This window comes from Rhipicephalus microplus, chromosome 7, assembly GCF_043290135.1.
Source record: "Rhipicephalus microplus isolate Deutch F79 chromosome 7, USDA_Rmic, whole genome shotgun sequence".
NCBI classification, from domain to species: domain Eukaryota; kingdom Metazoa; phylum Arthropoda; class Arachnida; order Ixodida; family Ixodidae; genus Rhipicephalus; species Rhipicephalus microplus.
This window is the reverse complement of record NC_134706.1, coordinates 9741765-9752241: the sequence shown is the minus strand read 5'-3', so window position 1 is coordinate 9752241 and position 10477 is coordinate 9741765. Positions and strand designations below refer to the sequence as shown.

Genomic DNA, 10477 nt, shown 5'->3' with positions numbered 1-10477 from the left:
CTTTTTTGTTCCTTGCTTCTTATCAACGTTAAATGTTTATTTAACGTCTGCTACCCGTAAATGTGTAGTCGGGTTAAACTTGCTATGAATGCTGATTCGGCAAACCTCAGACAAGACTTCTCCACTGCTCCCGGCAGCATTTTTTTTCTCTCTCTCTAGCCCCACCATTCGGCTGCCGAGGTTCCATAAAATTTGTTGCGAAGTTGCGTCCATTTTTCAGGCTTCGTTAAAGCGCTTCGTCCTAACGAACACGCAGAATTCGACCCGTCCCGGAAATTCGAGCTGCTCGCGGTAACCTTGAGACACGCCAAAGATTGCGCCGCGGCGGCATTTGCCGGTTGCCGCAGCTTCCGCAACGATAGCGAGCTTCATCCGGAAAAAGGGCCTTTCTCGGCAGGCGCGCCGAGGGTGGGCACGGAGAAAGCCTCGGTTGCCGACACGGAAGAGCACGTGCAGGGTTTGGCGCACGCATTGCCCGGCGGTGGTTCTGCAGCAAAGGTAGCGAATCCATATACTCCAAAAGGAATAACGTCCGGGTGAGTAAATAGCTGACCTCGCATCAGAAACAGTAGCGCGATGAAGAGTAGCGCGAGACAAGAAGCAAACAGCTCACCGTTAACACAGGTTTCCCAGTGTTTAATTATATTGACCCAGTAAAGCCACTGTTCGTATCTGATACATTGAATATAATACCTCAATAAAGCTACTATAGGTGTCATGATAAGCAGCTATTGCAGAATTGACATGTCATGAAGAACTCACTGCAGCTCTGGATAGACTAGACGATCGGCCTTTGTCGGAACAAAGGATTCTGGGTCACTGGCCGAGCCCATCCTCAGCCCAGAAGGCTTTGAAAGCTTTGCTGCGCTTTTTTGCGGACAACTGGCCTCAGAAAGAGACTTTAGTGTCTTATACTCTTTGATTGTCCTTTCCTCTGTCGCAATTTTTTTTGTAATTTCTTCTCTCTTCGCAACATTTCTTTTTAACATCTTTCATTTCCCTCACCCCTTTCCCCAGCACAGGGTAGCCAGCCGGTCTAAGAACTGGCTAACCTCCCTGTCCTTCCGCTTAAACTTTCTTCCTCCTTCCTTCTCATTAAAAAGGTACTATGACTTACATATCATACCATAATAATTAATTATTTGCAATTATTACTGATTATGCATTTTCCATCGAGGCAAAAATGATGTAGGCTCATGTGCTCAGATTTGGGTACACGTTAAAGAACCCCAGGTGGTCGAAATTTCCGGAGCCCTCCATGCAATTTCAGATATTATGTCATACTAACGTAGTTTATTTGAGCTCTAAGTTACTATAGATAGCAGTAGGCTCGAGGATATCCAGTACTAGTTTCCACCCCCTGTGGCCCTCGAACGCGTGTCTTACTCAAAGCATGCCACCGCCTTCATTCCGCTGCGGCTGGCAATCGAACCGGCGACCTATTTCTCAGTCGACATGGCCAATGAGTGGACCTGGGCGGTCACTTATATATAACAAGAAAAATTGATATAAGTAAAGACAAACTTGTCAGCTTTCTTTCTCACGGGAGCGGTTTCAGCGCAACTGCGGCAAGTGTAGCCTAATTCAGCGAGAATTCCAAATTGCCACCCGTCCAGTTCACGCCTGTCAGGAAAGGCGCGATTGGCTGCGCTTGTCCGACTGACCTCGCGCGACGTAAATTACCGCACGCTGTCTAATATTCGTTGCTGCTGTTGTTGTGAAACACATCGACGATATCTCCGCAGGATTCATTTTCAGGTGAGCCAGCACTGGCAACATGCACGAGGAAATAATACGCAAGTCTTGTAGTGCAAAGTAACAAAAACGCCGGCCAAGGTGAAATACACAAAAATTATAAAGACGTTTCGGCTCCTTACACGGGAGCCTTGTTCACATTCACAGACTGTGAACACAGACTGTGAACACAGACTGAACACAGACTGAACACAGACTGAACACAGACTGAACACAGACTGAACACAGACTGTGAACACAGACTGTGAACACAGACTGAACACAGACTGAACACAGACTGTGAACACAGACTGAACACAGACTGAACACAGACTGTGAACACAGACTGAACACAGACTGAACACAGACTGTGAACACAGACTGTGAACACAGACTGTGAACACAGACTGAACACAGACTGAACACAGACTGAACACAGACTGCGAACACAGACTGCGAACACAGACTGTGTTAGCATACTGTGAATAAGGCTCCCATGTGGGGAGCCGAAACGTCTTTATAATTTTTGTGTATTTCACCTTGGTCGGCATTTTTGTTACTTTGCACTATGTTTGTCTCCAACCAGACGGAATTCCGTCAGACTCTTGGCTATGTAAGTCTTGTCTTGCCAACAAGCTCCGTGTCCATTATAGTCGGTGTGTCTGGCCGAGGAGGCGGCGATCATGCATGCGACTTTGACTGCGAGCCGCGGAGATTTCTTAAAAGACAAAGGACACATAGCCTGACACGTCACGGAGAATGCCTTTTTTATATACATCGGGCAAGGTGCCTATGATGACCGAAACTTTAAGCCTACTCATGCGCTGCTTCGCATGCTACTTGTGGTTCCCTTGAGTGGGAGATAGCATGTCATACTAACGCAGTCTATTTGGGTTCTTGGTCATTAGCAGTAGACTGGAGGGCATCCAGTACGCGTTGAGACCCCCTGCAGTGGCCCTCGAACGTGTATTTTACTCAAAGCATGCTGCCACCTTCGGACCATAGAATAACATTCCAGATGATTCGCCCGAGCTGACCAACCCAGACCCGCCAATCACCATGGCGCGATGACCAGATACGACCAGTTCTATCGATTTCGAACTGCCTGAATTCATGAAACACCTGCAAAGTATGCTGTTAAGAATTATTGCAACTACTCAAACACTTCAATATAATTTCGTGTTATTTTGATGCACAGCTTTCTTCCTTTTGAATAAAAATTTATTTTCTTTGCGCAAGTTCATACAACACTTGTGTGACATGTATATTTGTGCGGTCATTTTGTTCACTAGAAGGGTAGTGAACAAATAAGCATATGTTTTGGCACACGCATGTATTTTTATTTATTTATTAGAATACCCTCAGGGCCCGTAGGGCATTACAGAGGGGGTGGGTACAACATATATAACACACAAGAAAAAAAGACAAAATAAAGAAACAAGTATCAGATGCGCAAATCAGGAAGGCAACATAAGTCAACTAAAAATGTATAAGAATTCAAGCACATACAAGACAAATATAGATAATGGAAACTGCGTATAGTTACAAGCATTGCTGAGAAATTGCAGTCTTGAATAACAAAGGGTCTGTTATTGATACAACGGAAGAGGGAAGGTGGTTCCAATCAGCGGCTGTTTTCGGTAAGAAGGCTGCTGAAAAGAATGTAGAGAGAGTTATGTGATATTTTCGCGAAATTCCTGCTGCTCTTGCACGGGTCCTTTGCCTCGCTCAAGATGTCTCCGACAATTTTTCGCCTAAGGACCTCCAACTTTACGTTGTTAGAAATAAACTTGACTTGTTGGATGACGTTATGTTTTGAAATTAAAGGGGTCTGCTGAACCACTTCATTCTCTATTTGCAATCAAATAGACTCTAGAGTGAAAATTCACCTAATATGTTGCAAATATTCAGAAGCGGTGAGACAACAAATTTGGTCGAATTACATTGTATTGGCACCACAAGAAAATACCGACGTCTCCTTATATACGTTTAATTAAACAAAAAAGAAAATACTGCATAATAACTCATCTTTCAGTAACGAAATACTTTTTGAAATATTCTGTTTGACCCAGGACCATCAACAATTGAAATGCACAAACGCAACCATGTCTTACAATCCACACGTATGTTATTTTCTTGTTCATTTTTGATAATGAAGATTACATTCTTTACAGAATACTTTACCATTTCGTCTTCCTGTTTTTTTTTCAAAGTTTCGACTCTTACATTTTGTACCTTTTTTCTATATGTGTATCTTTCATGTTTGTGTATGTAAAAATGTCTTTTTTCACCCTGCACGCTTTTTTAAAAAGCTGGAAAGAAAGAAAGAAAGACCGAAGGAAAGAAAGAAAGAAAGAAAGAAAGAAAGAAAGAAAGAAAGAAAGAAAGAAAGAAAGAAAGAAAGAAAGAAAGAAAGAAAGAAAGAAAGAAAGAAAGAAAGAAAGAAAGAAAGAAAGAAAGAAAGAAAGAAAGAAAGAAAGAAAGAAATATCCAACTTTCAGTGCTAAACGATTACAAATTTCAGTGAAATTTCGTAAAGCAAGGTCGGAGTAATTGACGGCGCATCATCAAAAGCCAAACCAGCCCGCAGCCACCAGTGTCACTTATTCATTGCTAAACATCAATTTTCTTCGCATTTCCTGCTGAATGCAATCACTCACGTCACCCACGCTTGAGTGAGTACTACGGTCGAAATTGACAAAGTTCACAACTTAAGCGCAGAGGCTTTTAACGACGTCGTCTCATTTTCCTCGAACACAGCTCGAGGCTCGTTACACTGACACGTCCCCTTGCCGTCGACGTTTCGAACAAGCAGCGAGAAAGCGTCAGGTCAAGGTCCACCCATCGTCACAGATAATAGGGACGAGTTGACGGAAATAAAAGTGATTTTTTTTTTCTTTTCGTCTTTACTCTTTCCTCTCGAGTACCAGGGGTCATTCTTAACGCGGACGCTGAGGTCAGTCCAGGCGTCGGCCCTCTCGTGACGTCAGGAACGCGAAGCTTCATTGAAATTCCGGTGGCGCGACTCCTTTCTGTTTTTTTTCTCTTGGTCGTAGCCATCGGCGACCGCCGCCCAGGCGAGAGCAATACCACCGGCCAGCGGCAGCCACTTCTCGTCCACGGATTCCAGTCACAGTGGTTTGGGATGAAGCGCCGCGTACTGCTGCTTGTGCTGGCCTGTTGCACGGGTTTGGGTGAGTGGCGAGTCTTCCTCGGCAGCGCGTTTTCTCGGGGGCGTTTCACGCAGTCAGTGAGTTCCGAAATAGCCGATGATGCGCGTCTACGAGCTCTGAGGAGTGGGAAATTGGGCACGCTGGCAGCACATTAGCACTGCAGGAACAGTGCAACAGCTGATGGTGCATGTCTAACAGCTTTGAAGAGTAGAAAATTTCCAACTATGGTAGCACGTAATTAGCCTAGGAAAGGCGCAACAGCTGACGATGCATGTCTACAAACTTTAAAGAGCGGACAATTGGGCACATTGGTAGCACGTAATTAGTCCATAAGAACGGTGCAAGAGACAAGGGCAGGCGATGACAACACACAGTACTGACTTCCATAATTCGTTTAATAGCGAAGCGAAACACATACATGTGATTGGAGCGTGTAGGCATGCGTAGCAGAGGGTGCAGTTATCAACCGCTTTGAAGACTGCACAATAACTAGATCGACGCGTGTTCACATAAATTCGAAAGAAATCTGATAAAAACTCACCGGCAAAAATTTGTTCACTATTAAGATTTATCCGACGAATTCAGAGTGCATCGGCCTATACTGTCCTTATAATAACGAGAAGTAAACGAATTGGCTGGTATTGATGCTAAAATTATGGGCGTGAAGACACGAACTCAAGAGAAAGGCCAGCTGTTTGTGGTGTTTTTCCATCTCTCTAGTGAGCGCGTTTGCACCCTCAGTTATTTTATACAGTATTATAGGCGGCTCCACTATTAAACAGAACACTTGCGAACACGGTATGTTTGAATTTCACTCTCTTTCAAAGCCATACTGCCTTAGAGTTGAGTAAGAGTACTGCTGATTGACAGTTCTGACTTTCTTTGACAGACTAGTGCACTGCGTGAACGTTGTATCTTTACCCACGTGCTGTCAGAGTGCCGGTTATATCAACAGCAGTCGCAGTGTTCCCTTTAACAGAAGACGGTACTGCAATGTTACGTTTACTTTTTTTATTCGAAACACCATGTTGTACCATGTTGTAAGCGTCGACATTCAAAAAACTTCTAGCTGTTTACTTATTGCATCTTCTTTTAATCCCGATCACCTAATTGACTTGCTGTGATTGTGTACCGCATCTGATTCGTCTTTCTTTCAGACGTTGTGCTGGTCAAACGGGGCCGCGAGCTAATGAAGACATGCGCTAGTATTCGAACAAAGTTCACGAATAGGTTGGAGATGGTGGCGTGCATGAGCCTTCGAACAAGGTTCAAGTACAAGCCAGAGATAGCGAATCATCTCTTTGTCGTGATTGTGGCAGCCGCTAATCTTTTCGAGATACCGAATTCCTGTCAAAGTACCATGATGAACGTGCGTCCCATTTCAGAAGCTTATGATATTCATATATATATATATATATATATATATATATATATATATATATATATATATATATATATATATATAGAGAGAGAGAGAGAGAGAGAGAGAGAGAGAGAGAGAGAGAAAATCGGTGGGAGGCGTACACATGCTGCACCGCTGTTGTGGATATCACAAGTTTCTGAAATGGGACGCACGTTCATCATGGTACTTTGACAGGAATCTAGTATCTTGAAAAGATTAGCGGCTGCCACAATCACGACAAAGAGATTATATATATATATATATATATATATATATATATATATATATATATATATATATATATATATATATATATATATATATATATATAGTTATCTTTCACCCACTTTTATTTCTTCACATTTAGATTACAATTGGTCTAATAACTTCCCCTATACATTCCTTGGCATTATTGCCTGTTAGATCTTAATATTATTCTGTCAAAACACGAAAAAAACGAGCCCTTAAGAATACACTTCTTTCTCCGATTCATTAACGAGGGTTTCGTACTGGCAGACTAGGTGCCGTTAGGTTGTATACGAGGGACTATTGGTCAGCTGCCAGCTCGTAATAAGTTCACTTGCTACGTTACGAAAACAGGCTCACAAAGAGTGTACCACACTCGCCTTCATGGCTACAGGTGGCGCTGACTGACACTACCACGTTTAAATTTACATATAAACCCAATCACGAGCCCTTAGGTATACAATTCTTTCCCTTATTCATTAACGAGGGTCTCGCACTGACAGACTAGGTGCCGTTAGGTTGTATACGAGGGACTATTGGTCAGCTGCCAGCTCGTAATAAGTTCACTTGCTACGTTACGCAAAACAGGCTCACAAAGAGTGTACCACACTCGCCTCCATGGCTACAGGTGGCGCTGACTGACACTCCCACGTTTAAATTTACATATAAACCCAATCACGAGCCCTTAGGTATACAATTCTTTCCCTTATTCATTAACGAGGGTCTCGCACTGACAGACTTGGTGCCGTTAGGTTGTATACGAGGGACTATTGGTCAGCTGCCTGCTCGTAATAAGTTCACGTGCTACGTGACGCCACACAGGCTCATAAAAGGGTGTTCCACACTCGCCGCCATGGCTACAGATGGCGCTGACTGGCACTCCCACGTTTAAATTCAAATATAAACCCAACAAAGTGGCTGGGGAAATAGCCGCCATGATAGCTCAGTGGTTAGAGCATCGAACGCGTTATTCGAAGGTCTGAGGTTCGATTCCTGCTGACGGCAAGTTATTTTTTCACCCACTTTTCTTTCTTCTTATTTACATTACATTGGTTCTAATAACTTCCCCTATACATTCCTTGGCATTGTCTGTTAGATCTCATTATTATTGTGTCAAAACGCGGAAAAACGAGCCCTTAGGTATACACTTCTTTCCCTTTATATATATATATATATATATATATATATATATATATATATATATATATATATATATATATATATATATATATATATATATATATATATATATATAGAAATAGGCTTGAGCGGACAAACGTACGAAAACTTTAAAACTTTTATTGCTCCTACGTTTCGGCCGGGGTCCGGCCTTCGTCAGGGAATACATTGCAAACGTCAACGTGCTGGGCTAAATTCCATGTCGCATGTCTGCCGCTTTCATCAGTTTTCAGCCTGTTACCTACAATTCTGTTATATTTCATTCTCATGAATGCCATGTATCTCACTTTTATCTAAATGGTTTTTTAAATCACCATTGCCACATAATTCACCCATGTTTTGTTTATATTGCTGTTTTCGTTGCTTTACTCCTGTTTTTTGTTAGTTCTTTCAGCGCATTGTTGCTGGTTGTTTACCTATGTTTCTTTTTAGTTCATCGAGTTGTTTTAATGCAATGTTGTTAAATGCATTCGCTGTACATAATCACCCATGTTATCATGTTAATCCTTTCGTGACTGTGAAAAACACCCCTTTTTTGCTGCGCAGACTTCGCCGTATATTATCATTTCGTGATATAGTCCTGTCATTATCACATCGTGCTGTTTCGCATGTTGATTTGTGTGCCACTGTCATATATGTGACATTAGATAATAAATAGACACGTGTTGGGGGCCCCAATGCATATAAGCAGCACGTTGACGTTTGCAATGTATTCCCTGACCAAGGCCGGACCCCGGCCGAAACGTAGGAGCAATAAAAGTTTTCGTACGTTTGTCCGCTCAAGCCGATTTCTATTTATCACTGGATTCAGAGAAGACACTCGCTTGATATATATATATATATATATATATATATATATATATATATATATATATATATATATATATATATATATAGAGAGAGAGAGAGAGAGAGAGAGAGAGAGAGAGAGAGAGACGCTCTTCTAGCTTTCGTTGTGGCTGTGCATGCAGTGCGATCTGCGCAGGCCTGGCGGTTTTGTTTGTTTGTTTTTTTACTGTGCAATATGTGTTGAATGTGTCTTCAGCCCAGTGGTATCGCTGACGAATACCGACAAGCAAGAATTAAAAGTCATTAAATAAGAAAAAATCGTGTTAGATGCACTAGTTTATCAATGATTTGAATCAATAAAAAAGGTAACTTTTATTGTTACGAGAACCCAATTAAAAGGACGAAACACTAAATAGATACAGAGATGCCGGCATTACATCCATTTTAGTTCACCCTGACCTTATTTATTCTCTTTATAATAGACCTTCCTTGATTTTTATAGATAATGGTGGACTTCATTCTATTCTAATCAGAACAAGAAATTTAGCGAGCCATAACAACATATATTGCACCATAACGGCTGAAATACATAACAGTAAATTGAAATTCTGTCTTGACCATGCTTCGGTCTTGACCTTGATTTATTCTATCTGTTATAGTCTGGTACGATAGTTCGAAAAACTGCGTTTTGAGCTCTCTTTAAAAGCAGTCTACTTCGGCAAAAATACAAATACTTTTTAAATATGGTTCACCGGTGGAAAGGGATTCGCTGTTTTTTTTCATCGTCCTCCTAATTTAACTCGAAATGCTGTCTGTCTGCACGCACTTTCTAACGCGAGAAGGTTGCACCCATCGGCGTCTTCTGTACCTTTGTGTAGTTTGTGTGCAAGCATATCTTACTTCTCATGAGAGGATGCGATATTGCAGGGGCCTCAGCGAGTGGTAAGGAAGGACCAAAGCGTGTCACGAAAGCAGAGGGTCCCGGTGAATCGAACAGAACGCCTCACGCAAGAAATGCTGCCGTTTCTGAAGCCACAGCCCCGCAAAACCCAGCCGCTTCTAAAACCTTGGACGTGGCCAGTTCCAAGAGACACGTAGACGTGCAACCTCGTCTCGGACAGAACATCCCCTCAGGCCAGCCTCACTACCCTTTCCCACAAGCCTTCGGCCAGGGTTTCGGTTCGCCAGCGGAGGTCGGAGCTCCTTTCGCGGTGAACTTCGACCACGGTCATCCACTGCAACAAGATGGCCTAGGGCGCCAGGATCCAGGGATCAGCCAGGACTTCAGTCCAGGACTGAACTTGAACCAATTTCCAGGTGAGTACGGGGCCTCCTCTTTGCTGTACAACTGTCTGTACACGATGCCTTGAATGCTACCGACGCCAGGGCCAGTGATAGTGGTAGTGTAGCTTGGCAGGACAATCCTTGTCGACAGACTCAACGGATAGGGCGAGGATAAATTCGATATCACTCACCACTGGCAGCATGTCAACGCAGGTACTGTTCGTATGACATGTTCACATGCTTTCTTAGCGGTTCCGGCAGTTCCAGGAAAAAAATCCATGGCAATCGACCATATCGTCCGCCTAAAAACACTATGATTAGGATTGTGCGAACAGAGCTGTGCTATTTGAAAATGAAGCATACAAGTGTGTCAGTTCCTCGTATTCTACTACGTGGAACTCTGTCGAGCACCTGTTATAAAGTGTCTGAACCAGAGCATTCAGTAAATCTAGGAACTGCAACTTGCCACTTCGAAATAAAATGTCCCAACAGCCAGAGCTTAAGCATAGGCAGTGAAGCCTAAAGGAGCACCGACAAAAAATTTCGAAGCAGAGATAATGAACGAGATAGGTTTATGTGGAGACACACACGACATCCACGAGATATATCAACGGCAACTAGAACTGTTCTATTGCCTAGAACCTCTCTTAAAAATGAATTTCATCGTGCA

General features: G+C 42.8%; 1 protein-coding gene across 1 annotated transcript in view; it reads left to right on the top strand.

Annotated features, from left to right (window-relative positions):
* The first annotated feature begins 382 nt into the window (after positions 1-382).
* The window catches only part of LOC119179704 (uncharacterized), a 30418-nt gene continuing 20323 nt past the window's right edge, over positions 383-10477 (top strand). Inside the window, exons 1-3 of the mRNA XM_075868631.1 lie at positions 383-536; positions 4791-4928; positions 9451-9840. Coding sequence (XP_075724746.1) covers positions 4880-4928; positions 9451-9840 — 439 coding nt within the window. The 5' untranslated portion in view covers positions 383-536; positions 4791-4879. The remainder of the gene's footprint in view (positions 537-4790; positions 4929-9450; positions 9841-10477) is intronic.